At 37.3% G+C, this 25,279-nt stretch overlaps 1 protein-coding gene across 1 annotated transcript in view; it reads left to right on the top strand.

Moving 5' to 3' along the window:
* Window positions 1-25,279, top strand: part of LOC107556951 (zinc finger protein ZFPM2-like) — a 193,972-nt gene that overhangs the window by 108,467 nt on the left and 60,226 nt on the right. The window contains exon 6 of the mRNA XM_016240220.1: window positions 3,909-4,027. Coding sequence (XP_016095706.1) covers window positions 3,909-4,027 — 119 coding nt within the window. The remainder of the gene's footprint in view (window positions 1-3,908; window positions 4,028-25,279) is intronic.

The raw sequence follows: 25,279 nt of genomic DNA, 5'->3' as shown, positions 1-25,279 counted from the left end.
ATTGAGATTTTTATTCAGTCGCAGGGGAATTTCCATACAGGCAGACCAGGGTGTTAGTATGTCACAGATACGGAGCTGATATCTGCAGTGAGAAACACAGCTGAGTAGGTCATTTTAAAGTTCAATCAGCACTGTACTGCTTTCAGCCCACAAAGACCGCGCTGAAGATCATCTACCAACCAGCTTTTATTCAGCACAGGTCATGAAACACGCTGCACTACAGAAACACTTTTATGTTGCGTGCAGAGCGTAGCAGACACTGTCTGACTGCAGTCAAATGCGAAAATCTCCTGCATCTCAGATATTTCTCCTGAGAGTGTCTCCTCTAGAGTTTCAGAAGAGATCTCAACAATGTCTCAAACAAAAGATACCAGTCTACAATCCAAAAGTCAGAGATCTCGATATGAACTCTTAACATTTCTCATCAAATTCTCTCAAGACCAAATAATCTGCATTCTTAAAAATAAAGGTTCTAATGCCATAGAAAAACCATTTTCAGCGAACAGTTCTTAAAATAACCTTTTTTGTTTTCTTAGTGTGAAGAACATTTGAATAAACTAAATGACCTTTTTTCCACTACACTCTTAAAGTGCCCCTATTATGGATTTTTGAAAATGAGCTTTTATGCAGTGTGTAACACAGCTCTAATTGAATGAAACCATCCTGCAAAGTTTTAAATCTGAAAGTGCACCGTGTATAAAGTTACTGTCTCTCAAAAGAAAAAATCGACTCTGAATCATTGAAACGAGTCGTTTTTAAAACGAATCCCAAGCCGTTTCATGTTGACATCAACATGAAACGTTAGCATATAGCCCGCCCACTTGTTGGTGTCTGAATGAACATGCTAATTCATTCTTTGCCACTAGATCCCGTTTTTGGAGCTGTAAAATAGCAGTTTCCCCAGTAACGCTGTACACAAAGCAGCACTGCGCTCACAAACGCTGCTTATTAGGCATTACAGGCATTATGAAATGAAAATGAGACCAATCGAACCAATCACCGCAGATTAGCGTCACGCAAAAGAGGGGTTTGGAAAAATGAATCGTTGAGCAAATCATTTGGGAGTTGTTGAGCAAATAAGGTAAAAATAAATGCATATTATAAGACAACGAAAGTGTTTGTTGACCTTGCATGCATGTCAACCTGTTGTTGGGGACTCCCAAAACCAAAATATGAACCTTTCATTAACCATAATTGGAGCACTTTAAAAATAAAGGTTCCTAGAAGAATGATTTTTGGCTCTTCAAAGAACTTTTACATGAACAGTTCTTAAAAGAACCATTGTGAAGAACATTTTAAGAACCTTTTTTCGACACATTGGAAGGTTCCATTAATGTTAAAGGAATGGAACCATCAAAACCAATAAAGAACCTTTACTTTTAGGAGTGTATGAAGAACATTTTGTGCAATGGAAAGATTCCACGGATGTTAAAGGTTCATCATGCAACCATCAGTGCCAATAAATACATACATATTAATTTTAAAACTGTATTCTGTCAGTAATGATCTCAATTGTGTATTTATTTTAATTTTAGAAGAAACATCTGAGCTTTGCAAAAAATTCACGTAAATATTTTCAGCGTGGTACAGATTCTCAGTCCCCGCCTCGCTGTAAAGAGCTCTGCTGTTGTTATGAGTGCTGTGACACAGCTGAACAGGATGTTGGTGGGATGATAAAGCAGATAGCACTCGAGCTCCAAGGGATAAATCTCCCTCAGTCGCAGGTCAGCCCCAAAAAGCTCTCAACATCGCCATGAAAACCCGCCGGAAGTCTGCTCTTGAGATCCTCGTGACAAGAGCCACCTAGCCCTCGAGAGACGAGAGGCATGAACAGGCAGTCTATTTTAATAACTGTTTGATAAATCACTGTCCTAAAAAAGCACACAAAATCTAACTGATTAGATAGCGGCGCTCGGGGAACTCGCGGAGCTAGCTGTGCTATCCCGTGACACGGTTAATTAACTCCGAGCTCAGCGCACCGCTAACAAGAGGCCTCGGCCCTCTTCCTGGAAAAACAGAAATAGAGCCCACGCTGCCAGCCGGTAAGCCTGTAACATCTCAGCGAGGTTTTATCAGAGAGCGAAACCCGTTCTTTCAAGAGGAGTTAGCATCCCAGCGATTTGACACGCTCCATCTGATCGCCATCAGCTCTGAGAACAGGTGCTGGAGTCTGTATCAAATACTGCAGTCACTCGATAGAGGAGGCAGGAAAACATGCTGTGATGCTCAAATGATGGTTTTTATGAAACAGAAACCCTGTGATCACGTATGCAGTGAATTCTGTATTCATGCAGCAAGTTAAGTTAAATACCTACAGCATTACTTTTAATGAAATGAGCTGCAGTTCTTGACCGAATAATTGTTTAAATGATTATTATTAGTAAATGTAGTTTGATTTTTTTTTTTACGTTTTCTAAAGAAAATATGAGGGCAAAATTTGCACCACAATGCCAGAATGTTGTGAATGGTTGCAAGGGTGTTGCTAGGCGGCTGCTAAGGTGCTCCAGGTGGTTGCTATGGCATTATGTGGTCGCTAGTGTTTTGGGTGGTTACTAGATTGTTGCTTACTGGCTTACATTAAAGGTGAGGTCTAATGCTATTTTATGAATTCTGACTTATTTACACTGTTAAAGAGTTGGATTCCCAAGCTAAACCAAGCCAAAGTTTCAAAAAAATTAGTTGGATGTATGAGGGAGTATTTCTGTACCAAATACACTCCTTCAGGGTTCGTATAAGTTTCAGAAAGTTTTTTCCAGTATGGCTCTTCATTATGTCATAAAGGGCGGAATTCCTTGTATGGGCTTTTCTCCCGGAAGAAATCAGAATCGGAAGCACATCAACCAGAGCAAGAGCAGCCCATCAACGTGCTTCATTTGGGTTACGGAAATCATCGGCAGCGCTGCACAAGGCTTGCTCGAGAAGGATTTGTCATTTTGTTTTTACACTAAATCAACAATGTCACCAAAGAAGTGTGTTTTTGGTTGTGAGGGAAAGATAACCTTGTTCAGCTTCCCAAAAAACCCAGTGTGAAGGGAACAGTGGATCTAGTTTGTTTCTCCGGGCAGCAACAGAGTTGTGCAATTGTGTTGGTTTTTCCCCGGCATTTCGGTGACGAATATTTTATAAACAAAAAAAGTCAATAAAGTTTTTATTCCTATTTATTTATGTTGATGTCACAGTATGCAGACGATTGCTATGCAAAAACTTTGCGTGCTCGTGACTCTTTAGCTCCGCCCACGGCACGCCTCCAGGAGTTCGACTTTTATAAATCTGTCTTTTATAAATCTGATAAAACTAAAGACTCTTCAGAGATATGAAGGTTGCAGTACTACTCTATAGGCACTCAAGATAAACATGAGATTGGCAGAAACTGTGTGTTGTGTCCCCTTTAAAAGAACTATGGGTGGCTATGGGTTTTTTACTAATCATCCAGAACTAGACATTTTGTCAGTCACTTGGTTTCTATTTCGGTCATATTATATTATATTATATTATATTATATTATATTATATTACCAAAAATATTTTTAAAATGTTTATTTACAATTAATAATATAAATCAAATATTACAAACATGTATATATACATAATGTTTGTATATATATTTAAAAAAATGTAAAATATGTTTATAAAAAGTATTTATTGTTTTTATTATTTGTATTATTTAATTAATCAAATGAATTTATATATAATATATACATTTTTAATATATTATATTTGATATTACATTTTTTAATAGAATGTATTTATGCTTAATACTTAGTCTCATCACAAATAATAAAGGCATAAAATTTTGAGGAAAAATTGTAGCAATTTTGATGCTGTTGTTCACTCATCCTAAATATATTTACAGTCAGCTTGAAGCATTTATTGTGTGACACTGACTGACTGCCCTGTTCTGTCTCACAGGAGAGCTGGACCTGTTTAACAAAGATGGAGAACGACGGATTCACAGCCGCCAGCAGCTTCCTGTAGGAACCACATGGGGGCCTTTCGAGGGGAAAATTGAGCTAAACACAGATGCTCAGGTACGTTATCTCAAGTTGAGTGTTGAAGAGGGTTAAAGGTGAAGGATGCAATTTATGCTCTACTTGAAGACAATGACACCAAATAAATTAAATGGTTTGTTAAAACAGAAAGATCTGTCATTGGCTGAACCAATGGCATTGGTTTGGGTGGTTTTAGAAACTGGTTTGAAACTTTTTTGCAAACCTGCTTGAGCAGAAATTACACACCTCACCTTTAACAGAGTCTCAGTGTTTGTTAATCAGTCCATGAAGCTGTCGGTTGTAAAGGTTGAAGCTTATTTTCCTTGAAGTCCATCATTTGCATATTAACATACGAGAAAGATTACTGAACATAAACGGATGTTAATTGAGTTACATATAGATCATAACCCAGTATAACTTGTACATTCCAGCATCAAACTGACCTCAAAATGACCTCCTTTGTGCTTCGAACCATTTCATCTGCACGTTTTATTACTAAATTATTGACTGATATTGCATCTACTAGATTTGATGTTGTTCTCGCTGATTCTTCCAGTTAGGCCCAAGCTGCCGTTACAATCCGTCACAATCCTTCAATCCACAGTTAAAGAAAGAGCAGAAAAGAGGAAAGTGTTGACCTAACTACACGGGCAGAAAGAGGAATCCTTTAGGATTTAACATTCCATTTTGAATGTGGATTAATTAAGCAATAGTTATTAAAATTGTAACGAATCTCATATTTATCCTGTTAAGAAACGTAAGGAAAAGTCTGCAAGGAGTTTGGACTCTAGGATTATTTCTATGGGATTACTCAAACGCATAACGCATGCTTTTTTCTCATGCTTTTGAGCTGTTTTTTTCTGTACTGCCCCTAGAAAGTGCAGATAAATGGGAATATCTTTTTGATTCATTTAATCAAATGTTGCCTATATTTGAAAGGGATAGTACACCTGAAAAGGTAAATTCTGTTGTAAAGATTTCTCATTGTGTGTTCCACTGTAAAAAACAACAACATATTAGAGATTTGGAATTACATACTTGGGCAAATAATGATTAATTGTCAATTTTGGGGACATTTTTCCTTTAAAATCAAAGAGAACAAAACATTATCAGCAGTGATTTATAAAACCAAACATTGTGTGACGTTTTACTGGGTTAATACATGCATGTAATGTCAGAGAAGAGCATGAAGACCCATGAAGTTGAAATTAGGTGCGATGTCTTTGGAAAGAAAGCTCTATCTTCATGAATGTTGACCTTTTTGAGGTGGTTAAACATTGTTGAATTTCCATTTCTTGGTGACAGCACCTGTGTCACCCTCTTTAGTGTCTGATCTGAGAAAGGCAGAATCTGCTGATATATGATGTATTACATGGACTGAACCCAAAGTGGTGTCTTTTAGACTGCTGGTTTATGGATTTGAATGTGATTGGCTAAATTGAAGAATGACGTCTTCAAATGTCAAAAGTTAGTAGACTGAATGTAGTCAGAAGGCTGAGACAGGTCAGCATTGGTTCAGATGATCAGATTATTGTGACAACAAAATATATCCATGCAGTGCAGGACTGCTTAAAATTATTGATGTGTTCGAGCGATTAAAAAAGCATGCATGAATGAGAAAATAAAGTGTTTATCATGCTTGATGTTAAAAAGAGTTAATAAGCCTCGAAATGTAACTCAATGTGATACTTGCGTTGACAGAAAGCCGCCCCAAACACAGAATTTAGTTCTGTTTTGCTGGTTATTGTGATTGAGTGGTCAGTTATAGAAAAAATGTCAAAATGCCTGTCTTGATGAATATTCATGTAAACACAGCCAATAATTTCTTAAAGGGATAGTCTACCCAAAAATGAAGTGAATGCTGGGAACCAAACAGTTTTGGTTCCCATTGACTTGCATTGTATTGTTTGTACATACAGTGGAACTGAAACGGTTTAGTTACCAACATTAGTGATCAACCGATATTGATATTTTATAACCGATACCAATTATTTGTGTGTTTATGTGCCCGATAACCGACATGCAGAACCAATATTTATTTACTGTTATAAAGTAAATAAATGACTGAGTGAAGTAAGTCCATACTTCACCTTGGTTTTTCCTCCTTTCAGACATCTTTAAAAAAAAAAGTGTTGAAAATTACTAGACTTTCATATTAAATTTAATCTTCATATTACAATAAAAAAACATTTTATTTAAAGCATTAGCAGCAACACCAATATTAGCAATAAGCAAATTAAATGTAGAAGGTCTAATGTTTTCAAATGGAGAAAATAAATAAATGAAAATAGTCATATCAACTTCATTTTAACCTACAGTTTTAGTAGGTTTATAAGCTGTTTAAAAGGCTAAAGAGGGAAGAATAATTCACTGAATAATGTTAATTCACTGAATAATATTCGCAGGAATATTGAAATATAACAAACAAAACATTGTATTGTATTGCATTTCTCAACTGGCATGTTATATCAGAATTACTAATAATGTTTTTGTCGTTCTAGATTATGAAATACCTGCTGACAGCGCAGTTTATCTATGCATTTACTCAGAACTATACTCAAACTGCGATCGCTTGCGGAGATAATAAATTAGTTTCCATATTTATTTAGATGTTTATTAGCGAAATAATGATTATATAGTAAATGTTAATACAATTTAGGGGTGTTTTAAACAAGTGAATCTTGTTAAAAGTTACATGCGGTGGCCTTGCTGGAGCATTTCCTGAGCATCAACCCGTTGAGTGAACAGCAATATGAAAGCAGCTTTACGAGACTAATGATGAGCAAATATACAACAGAGAGAGAAGTAAATTTAGCGTTTTTATTTCCAACATGCGCTCATTCATGGCTGTATTATTTAATTAATGCAAAGTTACGTCTTTATTGGGAGAGGACTTGACAGATTATTTTAGCCTACGTGACTCCGCCTTCATAAGACGATGAGCATATAGACAACAAAGAGCGAATTAAATTCAGCACTTTTATTTCCAACATGCGCCCATTCATGGCTGCATATTATTTAATTCATGCAAAGTTACGTCTTTATTGGTACAGGAATTGACGGATTATCTTACGTGAGTTCGTCTCTATTTCTTCGAGCCAAGCTGTATAAACTGCATATCAGGCATTTATGTAATACATCTAATTTGTGCATTAATGGCTGTTATGTTAAATAAAGTTTACTAACTACAGTAAATCAAGTACCTGCGCATGCCGTTGTTGTTGTCTATTCTCCGCTCAGACGCCGTGGTGCAATGGCGATCCTGCGCGCAATTCTTAAAACATCCACAAGATTGCGGCGTTTATCGGTGAATCCGATATTACAAAACCGATATCCAATTATTGTTAAATGCTTAAATATCGGGAAATCGATATATCGGTCAATCTCTAACCAACATTCTTCAAAATTCTACAGTCTTTTGTGTTTTACAGAAGAAAGTCAAACAGGTTTGGAATGACATGAGTAAATGAGTTTTATTTTTGGGTTGACTATTCCTTTAAGTGAATGGAAACAGTTGGGAAATAAACTGGATGTGTATCAATATATTTGATCCATCCGTTAGGTCTTAAAGTGATGGTAGTAGGGATGTAACAATTCACTCAATTCACGATTTTGATATCACGTTTCGATTCGATTCACGTTTTTTTTTAACAAAATTAGATTTAAGACAAATTATAAATTAAATGTGTCATTTTATTATTGGTTGGACAAAATAGTGTTTGTTTCTTTGTGAAATTGAAATATAACACTATAATAATATACTAATATAGCACTTGTAAATTATTGCTCTTTTGTTGGTTTTGATTACTTCTATTGTCCTCATTTGTTAGTCGCTTTGGATAAAAGTGTTTGCTAAATAACACAATTTAAATGTAATGTAAATGTAAATAACAAAACTAAATTGAAATTTTAAAACAAGCCCCAAATCAAATAAATAAGTAACACAAATAAAAGAAATCTCAATCAAATCAAACTAAGGCTTTGTCTGTGTTCTTTCCATTTAAAATTAGAGGCAACCACTGCATTTTAATCATGTTCCAAACAAAGATGCTGAATACATGCAACATGAGCAGTTTTTAATCTAAATTACATTGTATAATTTCGAAATTTGAAGCAAAAACAAAATGGTTTGACTTCAGTTTTGTGAAACTTTGCATAAAAAATATCTGCATGAAACAGAGACAGCAGACGAGCTGAGTGAGATGCAGATTCACTCTCTGCCAGCAGGCGGTGCTTAAAGCGTTTCCTTAATTTCCGCTGTAAACAAAGCAGCGCTGCACTTATGAACTTTAATATGCATTATAAGTTCCCCTCAGACATACATTCATACTGTATAAGCTCCTACCCCTAATTGAATCGTGATTTGTTTAAGATCTCAACCGATTTGAATCGTCACATATTTAAATCGATTTTCAACCGGCTTGTGGTTAACCGTTACATCCCTAGATGGCAGCCTAACCTATATATCGTGATATATATCCTTATCATGAAATCATTTTGTCAAATAAAATTTTGGTCGTATCGCTCACTTCTCGTCAACAGTTTTTTCTGTTATATAAATTCTTTGATATAACTTTGTTTAGCTTGCAGAAAATCGCGTAAACTCTAGTGTTTACATACAAAATAAAGATTCCAAAGGGGGTTTTCATAGAAATCCATTTTGGGTTCCCCAAAGAACGTTTGAGTGAACAATTCGTAAAATATATAATATTAAATATTTTAATGATCTGAAAACCCTATTTACTCTATAAAGAACCTTCTGTGCGATAGAAAGTAGGGATGCACCGAAATTTCGGTTGCCGAAAATGGCTAAAAATATGAGCCAAAAAGATATGCCTAGCAGTGTTCAGTGCGCAGTTTTCACTCTCCCTCAAGCGTGGTGTGACGCGCTGCTCAATATCCAACTCTATAAATCTACGTTCCGCTCATGTACCGCTCATGCTCACCAGAAAAGCAAAGTCTGCTCAAATAACACTCCGACAGGAAATTTCTATGTAGTTTACTTGTTCCTGTTTGCAATAGCGCTACCCTCTCATTCAATGATCTGTTGCATTAAACGGAATAAAAATAATATATTGATATTTAATATTAATACGTCCAATTTTATTGTGTTACTTTCAATAAAAGTGTGGTTATTTTATTGGCTTGTGTTTTTTAAATTCAGTATCATTAAAAATTATTGCGTTAAATTAAAAAGTCTTACAAAATTACTTTATATTATTTAATAAAATAATTATTACAAAGCATTTTCCGTTTCGGTTTCGGTTTTCGCCCAGGGTGCATCCATAATTTTTGGTTTCGGCTTTTGGCCCAGAATTTTCATTTCAGTGCATCCCTAATAAAAAGGTTCCACATTGGATATTAATGGAACCGTTGATGCCAATATTTTTTAAGAGTGTGCATATGAATGAAAGTGAATAGAAATGAAAGATCTAGTGCATCCATCCCTTGAATATGGTGAAGTAGGACAGGCGTTTGGGGGCATCCTGCATCTAGAACTGAGTGATGTCGCCCTCCTTGGGTGAGTGGGTGAGAAAGATCTTGGTATCTGCGGGGCAGAGATAGGGTCACATGATGAGGGCTTATCGGTGTGGAGGCCACATCAAACATCTGATGTACTAAAAAGTCAGTGGAGACCAGAGGGCTTCTGGGAGTTTATGATGCCACGCTCTGCCATGTTTACTCATGAAACTCCTCAGATGCCCCAGTCTGGATGCCATCCATCTTCATTCCATTCAAACGATTCAACCAAATGATTCACGACTCAGTGAGTTGTCTCTCTCTATGATTGCAGTTATTGATTTAACACTCTGGAGCGGATCTCCAAAAGCTGTTTGAACAGTGAATCATTCCTTGTGAGAAAGTGGACACTATTTTTATATCACATTTCCTACACCAGGTCAGAAATACAGTAATTGAGGAATTGAAATGATTGAAGATGTGAATAAAATTGCGAGACAGGCTGCTTTAACAGAGTCGTTCTTTGAAATGTGACGGAAGTGACTTGCAAATTGATAGAAGATATATTGTGGTGTCAGTGTACGATGAATGTTTGAACTGCTGTGTCTACAGAGCGCTTCCTCTCAGTGTCTGAGTGATAGTCTCCTGAGCTCTCTCCTCTCCTGCCGATCAATCAAGCCATTAGAGCTCAATTACCCAGCAGCCCCTGCGCAGGTGAGCGACACACCGGTCCACCACCACCAAATTAACACAAATTAATAATGACAATCAGACATAAATGTCTGCCATCTGGGGGCCGGGCGGCCGGTGTGGGTCGAAGCTATTGAGTAGCAGGTGTCTTCATCACAGTAATTACTGGGCCTGGACTCAACCCTGACTGTGGCCTGTGGCTCAGCGCCTCTCTCGCTGCCCAGTGTACATTTTAAGTGTTAATAATTGATTTGGAAACAACCTAATAATGAACTACAGATTTACGGGACCCCTTCCAAGATGGCAGTTAGTTAAGTATGGCTTTTAGTTCAGTGTTCATCTAATGAATGAGCATTTCTCTAATTAATAATGAATGAATTTGAAAAGAACTGGACACACAGGAATATTTAAAGTGAAATGACAGGAAGGGGAATTTACTGAATTCATATTCAAAGAAATCTAAGAAATGAAGTGTTCTTTTATTTATTTGCAGTTTGTATAATATATAATATATACACACATATATATATGATTAGGTATTATACAAGATAAAAACAAAGTTAAAAAAAAATATTGTTTTTATTTTAAATATCTCTTTATTTGTGTGTAAGGCCTATTTAAAAAAAAAAAAAAAAAATCCTTTGTTGGTTAAAAATGATGCATACTGTATTGCAGTTAAATAAATTTATTTCTGTTTCAACTCATTTTAATTCTACAAATTGCTGCTAACTCAATTGAAATGAAATTGGAACCCAGGTAAATATTGCGTGAAGAGTTTGTAGATTTCAGCAGTTTTGTGTCTCATTTGTCATTAAACTCTGTTTTGTAGATTGAGAAAAAAAAATGAGTCGACCATTAGTTAATATGTTCAGGGATGCCCATAGGAAAGAATATTCTGAAATAAAAGTCTCTTTATCTCATTGGTTTCTCTTCTCGAGACTAAATTGAGTGCAAATGCTCTTCAGGTGTTTCTCCTTTGAAAAATACCCCAGTAATCTTGCATAGACTTTCAGAAGATATCTTAAACTGCTCAGATTCCAAGTCTGTTTTTATTCTTTCCAAGGAAATGTAGGAGAAACACCTGAAATAAAGACAACTCTGGAGTCTCTTGAGTTATGAAAGAGCATCCTCTGAGCAATCTAGATTCCTCTGTGGAGGTTTCATGAGCCAGCACGAGCGATAAACCAGGAGTCGAACTCTTTTGGTGCATGTAGCTTGTGTTTGTATATGTGTAGTGTCCACAGCTGCAGAAATGACATGCTATTGTCTTCATTTGCACCCCTCAGAGGGTGAACCAGTGTCAGTTGGGCTCCTGGATTGTTTTTATGCTGTAATTCAGCATGAACCAGTGTATCGAATGAGCAGGAGGAATAATTCCAGCCATCATTCGGTTTTATCTCCTCTTCTTTACTGTCCTCTTCCTTCTCCTATAGGTTTATTGTTCATCCCAAACTTGAACAAGTGGCAGTGGATTTTTTTCATGCTGAAATTATATTTTTCTTCTTGTCATTACTTCATTAATCAAGAGCCGGGCCTTTGGAAAAATGTTTTGTTTTGGTGGCTGCAATCTGTTTTGTAGGAGTGGGTGCGTGTGTTTGAAAGGGAGAGAGAGTGAATGTGTGTGTGTGTTGTTAATCTGTGCCTGTGGCAGGTTTCCCCTCCGAAACGCAGCGCTAAGCAGCGGTATCGCATGCCTATTGTTGTAGCCTCTGTCATAGCAAGGAGCGCCTGATGCAGGCCTGCACTGCTCTGATAAGAAAAGAGGATTCAACATGGCTGGAAAGACGAATCAGTGGGACTTGAGAGTGGAGCGCGCACATACGCACACAGACAAACATCATACTCGTGTTGGCACATGCATAGCCAATTATTTACACTTACATCTAATTATATATGCAAGTGAGGTTTATTTGCTCATAAGCGAGAGATCTCGCACAACTGTATATTTGGCACGCCGTGCTCATATAGATCTTATATATATCTGAGGCTATATTTATCAGAGAGAATATCTCACTTTTTGTAATATCGCCCGCTCGTGAACTTTAACAGGATTTGAATGCCTTGTTGGACACAAAAATAATTTTGGCAACCCAATTGTGGCTTTATCTAATGAAATAATAGGCCTGAAGTTTAGGCGGGGAACCAATTTGCGATTGCATGCATCAATTACTTTGCTGGGCTTTAACAAGTCACTAGACCACTGACGTCTCGGACTGCTGAAATGAAAATGGCTCTGCTTTTAGTGTCTGGCTGAGGTTGAGTGGGAAAAGTGACAGGGCATGTAAAATCAACATGCAACTACTTTATGAAGAAAATGTGTGTTTGTGTGTTCACAATTAAGTCTCTGTGGTGCCTGGTTCTCTATATTTGGCTCAGTGTAAATCGATGGGGCTTTATTGTCCACCAGGCAAACAATCGCATGTTTGCTTGGAAAGGTAATAATAGTATAGGACAAACTAGAGATTGAAGTTTAATAATTAGGGTCAAGGGTTTGATGCTGTGACGTTCATGTGCACTGAGTTCCCAAATACAATCAATCCAACATGACTTGAAGGCAGCTTTAAAGAGAAATTCAAACATCACGCCCTTTAACATCAACATGAAATGATGTTCACGACCCATCATACTTCTGTAATGTGACATATTTCTAAATGAAACTACAGAGAAGGACATTTTATTAATCAGGAATTGATTGGATTGTGAAAATCGGTCTCTACTTGACAGATGGTTGGCGGACAAGGGTTAAATAATTACATTTTGAAATAATTTTACAAAGATAAACTTTCTTCTCTTTTGGAAGAAGTACAAGAAGACCGGATTTGTGTATTAGCAAAGTAAATAAGGCCAATTTTGACACTAAAATCTTTTTTTATTGAGTCGTTCATTTATTTGAATAAATCTTGTTCATAAATATAAAGCTTGCTAATTAAGCAATAATAATTTATTATACCCTGGAATAAAGACACAGGAGGTCCAGCATTCGTATCTTCAGCAGCTTTACCAAGTATGTGCTTTGCTGCTTCATTTCAAAGTACTAGAATCCAACATAAAGTACATTCCTATATTCAAATCACCGTGTTCATAATGACAGATGAATGAAACGAGTCAAATCTGCAGTCCAAGGTGATGTGTTCTTTGTGTGCATTTTTAAATGACTATGGGTCAAATTGAAAACCCAATAAATTAATAGATTAGTAAATGTTTTTCATGTGCAAGTGAAATAGGAAATAAACAAAAAAATGATTTGTTTTGTGTGAGAACGTGCCTAAATACAGCCAATCAGATACAAATCTGCCATATAGGCTTTGACTGAGCTATTGCTTTTGTACTTTTCAGTGATGATAACCTAAAAAGCTTGGAATAAACTCAATCAGGATGGTTCTTTGAAGAATGTTTGCTTCACTAATTATTATATGCCAGATATTTTATCTAGATGGAACTGAAGCTCCTTTGCTAGATGAGGACGTTGAGTTCTCTTCTTTGCTGTGAATTCAGGATGAACATGCTTTTTATGTAAAGTTATATGACATTTTTGTAATCAATGTAGTGATATAGATTTTAATTTTTTTGGGATTTAGTAAGTTGTATTGAAATGTTTGGTCAAGGTTCAAGTATCATCTGAATTTGATGAAATTTAACTAAGCAGATGTACTTGATTACTATCATAATGTTGAATCACAAAATTCTACAGAAAGCTTCACAAATAGTCATTCATAAAGTTTTACACGTCTCTCACCATGTAAATGTAAATTTATCAGATATGTTGGCTAATTTGATAGCACTTTCAGCTGTAATAATGCTTTCATTGGTGTAATCTGAAGTAGTCAGCCATATTAAATTATATTTTTGACTTAAAACCTTATAAATTAGGTGAAATATACTTTTAGCTTAACTAACGAAAGATTTTTGCTGTTAGTATCTAAATTTGTTATGCATAATTCTGCAAAGATTGATCAGATATTTTGGCTAAATAGATCATGTTTGATGTAATCTAATGTAGTCCAACTACATGACTTAAAGCTATAATTTAATTTAGAACAAAACATTTTTATATATGCATATCTGAATTATTTTCCCCATTATTCTACTATATTGCCCTACAATCAGCACAGAAAATGTGATGGAAAAAGCACAGATTTAATTTGGTTTGACCGCATATGGAAGTTTTTACATTTATTTATGTTCTACTAGTAGAAACATATTTACTGACTGTAGTAAAATGAAATTAAGCTGATAAAATGTACTCGTAAACATTGTGTTGAATTACAAAATTGTACAAAAATCTCCACAGATCTGCATATAATGATGATCTTCATTATCATAATATTAAATCATAAAACTTTGATGAAATGGTGTATATCAAAAAAATTTTATGTGTTATTCCACAAATTTTCCCACAAATACAGAACAGAATATGTGATTGAAAATATGACAACATTCTACAGAAATTGACAGATCTCCACAGATTTAGTTTATCATCAGTCATAAAGGTTGTAGCAGGCTTCCCACGACCATGGAAAAACTGGAATTGTCTGGAAAATTTATAATTGGGGAAATAATAAATTATCATGAAAATTTCTGTTGAATATGAGTCATTAGATATAAGATATTTAGCTTTTTTGTGAGTGCAGTTGTATTGTCTATATACCTATTTTTATTCAGTAATTATGAACGACTAGAAAATTTATGGAAATATCATGGAAATTCATTGGTCAAAAGGTGTTGGAACCCTGTTCTAGACTCTAAGAGAGCCATGTTTGAATCCTCTCAACGCCCATTTTTCGTCTGATCTCACCCTTCTAATGAAGCTATTGTAATACACAGTGGGACTAGTGCTGCCTGAGGGGATACAGGGGAACTGAGGTCATGACCTCGTGGCGGAGGGGTGTTTGGGATTTATTCTTCCTCTCTCTCTCTCTCTCTGAGGGATCCTCTCAGCCCGTCTCCAGCTCTCTGACAGGAAACGGAGGGGGGGGTGTTCTCTCCTCACAGCGCCAGCGGCTGCTGGGGCCACAGATGACTAGAGCTGAGATAATACATGCTCGACTTGATCTACAAGTGAACCTGACATTTCCCCCTTCTCCTCTTCATCATTGCATGTCCCAAACAGGCAAACAGATATGGGGGGAAAGCGATAAGCAGCTGCCGCTTTGTGACTGAAGTGATGGCTACATAGTTTAGCACAATCAGGGCGAAGACACCGTTAAACGCCACGTCACAATTCATGGTGTCAAGTTTGTGAATGATACATCCACATAGATGTCATTTGACAAGGGCTCTTTCCTTTTAGTCGGTGTGCAACAAACTGGATACTTTATTTTATTTGAGCGAAAGAGCCAGGAGCTGCATTTTGAAGATTTTATATATATATAATTGTTTTTATTAACAAAGACTAAATAAACAAAGATCAAGATGAGTTTGAATTTATTTGTAAAAAAAAAAATAATAATAATAATAATAATACCATAAAGTATGTCTCGCAAGATTTTTTTCCCAAAATATTACACACCACATTAGAGTGATTTAAATAATTTTATGTTTTGAAAATGGTATAACTGTTTTTAAAAAATGAAATCAACATGAATACAAATGTTATATTTTTGGGAACTTGGCATTTTTGTTTTCAGACTAGATATTTATACATTTCTCCCTTTGATCATATGTTTCTCTTGGTCAAAGGTTGTTTGATGCTGGTGCAGGCGCTGATGAGCATGAAAGCTGATTAAGCTAGTTAAGAAGCCTGTTGTTGACACCATGATAGTCTTTTCAGCAAAGCTGAGTGTGGTTTAGTAGTTAAGACTCAGGTAAGGTAAAGGTGAAAGGTTGTTGGTTTGATCCCCGCTAGCAGCAAACAGTAACTGTAATAGTTTCAAATGCAACTTATAGTGCTTCCATATGAACTGACGTCAATGGTTTTGCTTTGGGAAGTTTTTTTGTCTCTAAAGAAGTAGAAACTAACACCCCGCCTAAAGCGCCCCGAAGTTTGATATTTTGCATAACCTCAATCAAATCTGAATTAGCAAGAAACAACATAAGTTTGTCCACAGTGTTGTCTCCCTTGATTTGCGCCACGTCTTGCCAAAGGTGTTGGAATACGCCACGGCAGAATCCACGGCGAACACTGAGGGGGAAAATCTAGCACAAGGGAGAAGAGTTTGAGCGATGCCAGCTGCTTTGCCATCTGTCACTGTCAAGACTCCACTTGTGGGACACTGAAACAACTTCCTTGAAAAGTAGCCGAGATAATCCACAATAGTTTTCACTTGCAATCTCGATTCCCCTGTTGGAATTCAACATTCCACCGTGTGAAGCAGAGATGGTTAATTGGTGGTGAAATCCAGGAGATGTTGGCCGTCCTTTCACGTACATGCGCATATTTTGAAGTGTGCGACGAGCCAGTCTTGGCATTTGATTATGAAATTGCCTTTCAAGTGAATAAACGTGTGATATATTGTCTAGTTTTGAGCTTGGAGCCAAGTTAGGCTCGGTTTTAGCAAATGAGTTGTGCTATATCAGCAGTTCACCAGTCCCATTTCTGTTTTTGAGTTCTCATACGTTAAACTAAATGCCTAAAGTCTCCGGTTCTACTTGCCCTAACTGGCGCTTGATTCCTCACAGGGAAGAGGTCTTCGTCTCCTCTTGTCTTTTGTCACACAAACGCTCATCAAACCAGTCCAGATGGAGGAGCAGCATTAAATGAAAGTATTCAGTGTGAAAATCGCAGATTTTTTTGCAGCGGTCATCTGGTGTGCTATCACAGAAGCCTTTTGTGAGATAGAAACGATTGATAGAGGCTGCAGAAGTCTGGACAGCGTCTGGCCGTCTGGCCCGGTGGTCTAGCACATTAGGCAAGGGTGTACAAGCCTGTCAAAACAGGAAAATTAGACCATGGGGGTCGTCAGTAAACTAATTGGGTAACAAAGAGCATACGCAGCCCTGCAAACCCTCGCTTTAACGGTCGGCGAGCGGAGATAAGAGAGTTCACGTCTAATGCGTTCCGAGGGGGGGAGTACACTCTTATTTATTTACCTATGACTCAATATCGAGAATAATTTTACGAAGATCCCATCTCTAAAGCGCAAATCACGTTGTGGTTTAATGCTGCCCTGGAAGATTATGCAAATGGTTGCTACCTCATGCTGAACGCTTTCTTCGTCCACATTCATTCTGGTTGTTTCTAGTTTTCAGAGGTTGTATCACATCTGATCACGTAGCTTTCATTCCTTGCATCTAATGATGAGAGGAATCTGTTCAATGCAGTGACGTTTCGTGCGATTGGTAGCCTGGCAGATGCCACCTGCCTCTCTGCGCCTCCAGGTATGCTGATATCTGTACAGGTGTACGGGACGTACAGAGAACCCCTTGTTGTTGGCCCAGTAGCTAGCTCTTACTGTAGGAGTCGACTGCAAGTTGCATGCAAAGATCAAAGAAGCCAGCAATTGGATTCAAAGTGGAAATTTAAATTGAAATAGGGGGATCTATGGGGAAGGCACACCATTTCACGAGCCGAATCTGAGCACAAGAGTAGGGCATGTTCCTCTGCCTCCTAGACATTATTACAATGCAAAGCAAACATTATGAAGTCAGCGTCGCCATGTCCCCTGAACATAATATGCATGCGAGTTATGCGCAAAGTGCATTCAACTTCACACGAGTCAGACAATCGAACACTCTACCTTTGTTTGCTTTCAAGTCTGCCTGAATTTGTTCAGGTTGTGTTGTGTGGCTGTTTTTATTCATTGTAATTGTAGGCTAATTTGTGCATGCCCAATATTGTTGCATCTACTCAATGGCAATTGCTATCCATTTAAGATACTGGCAGACTTTAAAGAGATAGTTGATACTACATTATTTAGTCACATGATGTGATAAACCATGTTTTTATTAGTTTTTTGCAGATTTTTCTTTTTCTTTTCCATACTGTGACAGTTCATGGTGATTGCGGCTGTCAAAAAATAAACACTAGAAAGTACCATCAAAGTAGTTCATACTTATTGTGCTATTCTGAAAGTTATACAATGGCTTTGTGTGAGGAGTTTTCATTTACTAAAAATCTTCCCTCAAAATATTCTGCATTTTGCATCAGTTGGCAATGGTGTTTAAACCTGCCATGATGCCTTGACAGTGATTTCAGTGACAGATGCCTTGATGCCTTCTGTGATTTCAGTGATTTTCAGTGATAAATTACTCACATTTTTGTGTTTTCTGCATGCAAATCTATTGTTTAGCTTTGTGAGATTATATAGTGCACAAATCAAATGAACAATTTTATAGCTCTTTTACGTTGCACGCAAAAACCAGCTGGCATACAGAGGGTGAATAAATGATGACAGCATGTTCATTGTGGGCGAACTATCACTTTAAGTGCATTTCTTTTAAATTGTGCCATTATAAATCTGGCCCATCACAGTATATCGCCGGGTGCATGTGCTAATGAAGTCCCCAGCAGCCCTCTGACTGTACCGTTCAGCCCTGGAGGAGAGAGACAGCGACAGGAAGAGCTCCTGTCCTGGAGGCTAAGTGCTCATTAAACCAGATGGCATTAGAGCTGAAACCCTTTCTGTGCCTTATGCCTCAAAACACGTAGACATGACAGTATAAGTCCAATGTAAGGTCCTGGCTAGCATCTCCTCCTCATTTTGTAATTCATCAACCAATCAGATGAACCAACCAGATGTTCAATATCAGGAAATGCGACGTGTCAAAGAAAATGCTAAATGACAGTGGCACATTTATACAAAACATGCTGTACAGCATGTCCTGTTTATTCACTGTTGTTCATAATCGCGATTAAAAGCCATTTGAATCTGTGTTGGCTGTTGTTTGGGGGGTAAATAGGACACATTTCTGTGTTCAGAAAAGATTGCGATTAAATCAGCACCAAGTCTACAACTATGTTTTAAAGCAAGGTGATTTTGAATAAATATGCATGGTTGCTATAGCAACGGTGAACAGTGCAAAACGATAGGCCCGAGCGAACCTCAATGGGTGTTCCTTAAAAGATTGGTAGAGCCGGAGTGATGCTCAATTTAATCGATTTCAAACGAAAAAGTCAATTTAACAAAGTTGAAAAGAGAAAGCCGCAGAGAGGCAAGGAGGAGGAGGGGGGCTGAAAGCATTCTTTTGCACTCAAGCAGTAAACTAACTACGGCACGCAGGCTGAGATTTCTTCCCCATTATCTCCCACCTCACATTTGCTCTTAGGCAAGCAGTTTAAAAGCCAAGCGATTGAGCCAGTGATCCAATTTGAAATGCAGAAATGATTAGAGCAGCTTGCCTCATTTCATATCGAAATTCTCTGATTTATGACAGGGCAGGCGCCAAGATCTATCTCCAAAGGGAATTAGCGTGCAATTTCTCTTTTTGCATATTTCCGTTATTTAGCCTCCCAATAGCAGATGCTCACTCAAAGAAAAAAAAAGAAGCAAAGACAGCACCAAGGAGGAGGTATCTTTTCATTTTAGGTGATGAAACCACTGCCATTTAAAAAGAGCAGGCTGGAACGGATGACAAACATGGGAATATATTTTCTGGGCTAGATAGTGATTTTGAAAAAATACAGGGCTTTATTTAGTTTATCAAACAGCACATGAAAAGGAGAAACATCAGGGTTTATTTTTAGAGAATCCATAATTTCGCGTGGATGCGTGTGACAGGGATTTGGACGTTTGCTGCGTGGAAGGGGGAAAAAAATGTCCCCCGCAACTCACCCATCCAGCAAGCCCGAGGAAATATTAATACATGGAGATAACGAGAGCTGCAGGAAAATCTGCCTTAATGAAATTTCCAGTTGACCACATGCAATTTGTTTCATCACGGTGAACAACTAATTGAAGTTGCCGTATCGAGGGTGCGTTATGTTGTAAACAGAGTCTTAGAGCAGGTCCGGTCCTGTTATCCTCACCTTCAGCCTGCACCTCTGCCTCGAACCCTCGCAAAGTATGTCAGCCTGACATACGGCAGGGCATTCATGTATTCATATAGAGAGTGAGAATGTGCTGTGAATACAGTGTCAGTGTGTGTGTGTGTGTGTGTAAGGCTGGACATCAGGCGGTGCAGAAATGAAGGTTCTGAATGGCTTGTTTGAAAGAAAAAATCTATCATTTATGCATTTGCCAGACACTTTTATCCAAATCGACTTGCATTACATTAAAGGTATGCAATTCATGCATTCCCTGGGAATATAAGCCATGACCTTGGCATTGCTAGTGACATGCTTGTCTGTTTGAGCTAAAGGAATTTAAATCAAACTAAAACAGAATAAAAAATAATTCATTTTGAATTTATTTATGTCCTTGAATTTCTGCATTTTATTATATGAAAATATATTAAAATGCAGATATTCAAGGACATAAATCTAACAAACAGCCATTTATTTGGCTTAAATTAGTCTAAGTTTAATTGTATAAACATTGTCATGTGTCTGTCATTGTTGCTTATTCTTGGTAGTTGTTTTTTTTGCTTTGGCAGCCTTATTTATTTATATATTTGTCTGTTTATTTGTATGCTTTTGTTGTATCTTTGTAACATTTTGGTTAGTTTTTTACACTTTATTTTACATACATTACAAATACATTAGGAGACATTTAATTTTCCAACATTTTCATTGTTATAAATTTAATATTCCATTGGTTGCATTAAGAAATCTCCAAAGCTAGAAATTTCAAGTTGGTTTAATATACATATACTGTAAATGTACTACAAAAATTGTATAAATGCATAGATTCTTGATTGATAATAATAATAATAATAACGTATTAATTCATATTTGATGTACCCTGAACTAATTTTTGTTTCCTCACTCTTACCAAAAGAATTATGATTTTGGTCGATTTAAAGGCTTAAAATCAAAAGGTATAACACACTTTTAGTTTAATAGCAGAAATGAATAGTGTGTAGCGTGGACACTGGGATTTCTGGTGGCCCCGTGAGCCACACTGGGGACCGTGGCAGCAATCGGTCAGCACCGGTATCATTAGCCAGTTGTTTACACACAGGCCTGGAGTCAGGGTGGCTCACAGTGTCACCAGCCACTTTCTTCCCTTCACCTCCTTCAGCTGATCAGAGGATCAGGGTATCAAGGCCGGATTAGCAGCGACTTGGGATTTGTGTGATTGGTTAATTTATTGCGGCGATGGCGGTTCTTTCATCTATGGCAACATTTAATCAGCTGCCGCCACACAGGCTATTACAGGTTAGCTCCTTTCTGCGGGCCTCCGCGCCACTTCCATCAGCTCCATCACAATTCCCCCTGAAATTTCCAAATTATCTGGAACAGGCTTTAGCTGCTCCGTAATAAAAATTAGAACTGATTCCCGATAGAAGCTTTCGTTCGTACCGGGGCCAATTATAAATAGTACAGCCGCGGCTCGGAAAGAGGTGGAGGAGAGAAAAAAGAGAAGGAAAAGGAAGGGAGGGAGGGAAAAAAGCCAACTCTGAGGGATGTTAGCGAGGAACTTATCGGCAGCCCCTGCTTCCCTGCTCTGATCCAAATCCGACCAGCTGAAAATTTATATTAGATTTTATCACACAGGCCTAAGTCGTGAAAAATCAATGAAGGTTATCTTTTATGTTGCAGCAACTTGTGGAAATATTGATTTTCATTTTATAGCGAATTTGGAGCATCAGTTTGTAATCACTCACTCGCTGACTACCCTGTTTTGGTCACTGTATCTCTTACACATGGAGAGAGGGAGAGATGGCAAAGCAGTGGAGTGAGACTAGAGATCTGTTACTTACACACAGCGCCTCCGGTGAAGGTCTTAAATCAAGCGTCACCTCAGCATCTGTCTGCAAATGAGAGATGCTTTTGCTTCACTTGTACATCGACTAGAGATTGCAAACCAATATCTACTGGTTTATTATGGAATGTGTGTGTTTATTTGCAATCTGTTTTTGATCCGTTTTTTGTTTTGCTTCATGATATTAATCTTGAAAATTGTTCAGCTGAACATATTGAGCCTATCTTTGTAATTTAGATGTCTTAAAATCATTCAAGTGCTAAAATCACAGATTACACTGTATATTTGTTTAAACAAATGGTCAGTTTCAATAGATACAAAGTGATGTAAGGGTCTCTGACAGATCGACTAGAGAATAGTATAGTATACAGTATGTATACTTTGCAAAGTATGGGAATGTTGCAAATGTTACACTGCTGTTTAAAAGGTTGGAATAATTAAGATTTTTTTTATTGTTTTTGAAAAAAGTCTTTATAATAATAGCTGATAAAAACTATACACAAAAGTAGCATATTATAATGATTTCTAAAGTATCATGTGATACGATGGCTGCTGAAAATTCAGATTTCATCACAGGAATAAATTACATTTTTAAATTAATTAAAAAAGAAAATGCTTCTTTTAAATTGTAATAGTATTTATAGTTTTTACTGTATATATTTTTTTACTGTAAAATCTAATTATTCTAAACTTCTGACCAGTAGTGTACATATTTATATAATAGTCAAAGATATTGAAAATGCCTTTTGAAACATCTGCCGACTGCATACAGGATATAATATTGATAAATAGCAGGATTTGCATCACGTGATACTCATTTACATATAACAATTCACATGTGGGGCCATTTTTTTCATGAGTTGCATCATTAGCTGCTTTGGCTGGAGAGCTTCTGGGCCTTAAAAGAAAGAGGGCGAGAAAGACAGACAGGGCAGACCTTTGCTTCTGAATAAGAGATGACTCCAGATGGTGGGGATCAGAGAAAGGGTTAATCTGATTCTCATTTTAGATAGTTGTCATGGCAACAATCAGACGGTCTCCGGTGCTCTTTGACAGGCCTGTAAAATTCTCAGGTCAGCCTGGATGTAAGACGTTATTGTATGGCTAATTTGAGATGTGAAACGGGAGCTATGTTAAATGACCGAGGGTTCTCTGTCTCGCTGCCAGGGTGGGGAAAGACGCCCACAGAGACATCCAGGTGGGTGAAACTAGGTGAGGGTCAAAACACCCTTTACGACAAGGTTTTAGTGAAAGAATCATGAAAAAAAAAAATCTCAGTTGTTTCTTATGAATTAGATAGAGAGCAAATGGATAAAAATTACAACAAAAATATGTTTTAATACCTCATTTGTTTCTCCTAAATTAAATGGAGAGCAAATGGAGACTTTTCTCAAGTTTTCTGCTTCTGCTGAGAAAATGATGTTTGTAATCTCACAATGAACTGTTTTGTGAGTTTCTCACCTGTTTCAAAATCTAAGATACTACTCTTAAAAAAAAATAGGTACCAGAAGGGAAAATTGTTTTTTGCAGCGATTACACAGAGCCACCATTGTGGGTTCCATAAAGAACCTTTCAGTGAACAGTTCTTAAAAGAACATGTGTTTCTTAGTGTGCAGAATATTTTAATAATCTAAAGAAACTTTTTCCACTAAAATAACTTTTTGTGCAATGGAACATGCATGTTAAAGTGGAAGTGAAGCAGTCAGTTAAGTAACATTTTTGAGTAAAGTGATTTCCACTTTGATTAAAAAATATATAACAAACATGATTAATGTAACCATTTTTAAGAAAAAAGGATGTTTTGTTATAGCTTTTGGAGTAAGGGTGCCGCCATCTTGCAGTACCACCGCGTGTCAAGTCACGGGGTTGGTTCGCTCCGATGGAGATCTCAATATTATGTCTCAAATATTTCTCAATAGATTCTCTCTAAATTCTCATAATCTGAATTTTGCCACCCACATTAATTTTATAACTATTTACGCTGTCTGTTTAGTTCTCCTAAAGAATTTAAAGGACACCTGAAACAAAGTTGATGATCAAATGAGCTTTGAAAGAGCAACCGCTGAGCAAAACTTCCTTCTGACATATAGTTTGACAGTGTGTTTCTGTCGTGAATGCATACATGCAGGAGCAAATCGCAATAGCTCAGCACTTGCAGGGGATGTGGACTCGGAAAGGAAATTATGTCACGTGAGCCGCCTGAGAGTGACTCCAGCCCATTTTCACTTAGCTAAACTATTTCTGCTGCACTCTAATGAAGGTGTGCCTGGGGCGTCAAGTCTAATGGCCCAGAAAGACAGACATTTTGCCTGCCAGTAATGGGATACTGTAACAGCTGTCCAAGATCTCTACCAATCCTGCCTCGGAGTGAGGAGAAGATGTTCTGGAGACTTTCATTGGCCTTTAAAAAAAGCCATTTGAAAAATGAAATCGAAAAAAAACTGGCATAGAGAATAGCCGGGCAGCAGCAGCGGCCCTTTCTCCACAAAAGGGTGCAAATGCATTTTAGTAGCTTTTCTCTATCTTACCGCTTTCACCTTATAGATAGAACTTAAAGCGGCGCGTTTCGACCCCAGCCAGAAAAGAAAAATGACGTTACACATTCGGAATAATTTGCCGGAGCATTATAAAAACGTAACCTCAATCGGTCTTTGAAATGGATACTGATTCTTTAAATTCTTCTGGGCCCGTCGCAGGAAATAGTGAGATGGTGGCGATAGGGAGGCACAATGTGGCCAAAGTTCAGTCCTGAACACTCGCCTTCTCCTCTCCGAAAGCCATCCGCATTCTTTTCGCAATTCCCAGGCACCTGAGATCTGGCCGTAATCGGGGAGATCAGAAACTGGATCGTTGGGAAAAATTCAGGCTGATAATTCTACACTCGCCGGAGTTAAATGAGAGGACGCTGAGCTGGTGGAAAGGTTATTGATACTGAACACACACCAATAAACTCTAGAAACCGCTTGAGCTTCAGTGTCATTTCTCATCATGTGTACATATATATCCCAGAATTTTCCTCTTCTCATCCACAGGAGAGACTAGTTGTCTTATTATTGTTTTGTCTGTCCTAAAAAGGTTTTATTCCCTTTTAATGAGGGAAGGATGATAAATCAAATCTTAACAATAAGGATGGCCAGTGCCACATTGTCACTAAACTTTGCAAAAATGTAAAATATTTGGATTTCTATGATTTTTTTTATGTTGTTATTGTAAATTGTGATGACTTGCCAATGTTCAAAAGTTTAGGGTCGGAAAGCTTCTTTCAAATCATTAAAAAAAAGTATCTTATACTCTCAAGGCTGCATTTATTTGAACTAGAATACAGTACAGTGAAAACAGTAATATTATTACAATTTAAAAAATATATATTTCCTATTATAATAAATTTTAGCATGTAATT

Source organism: Sinocyclocheilus grahami, unplaced genomic scaffold (assembly GCF_001515645.1).
Source record: "Sinocyclocheilus grahami isolate Dianchi unplaced genomic scaffold, SAMN03320097.WGS_v1.1 scaffold585.1, whole genome shotgun sequence".
Classification (NCBI taxonomy): Eukaryota; Metazoa; Chordata; class Actinopteri; order Cypriniformes; family Cyprinidae; genus Sinocyclocheilus; species Sinocyclocheilus grahami.
Note: the sequence above shows the minus strand (reverse complement) of the source record. Positions and strands in the feature narration are given on the sequence as shown.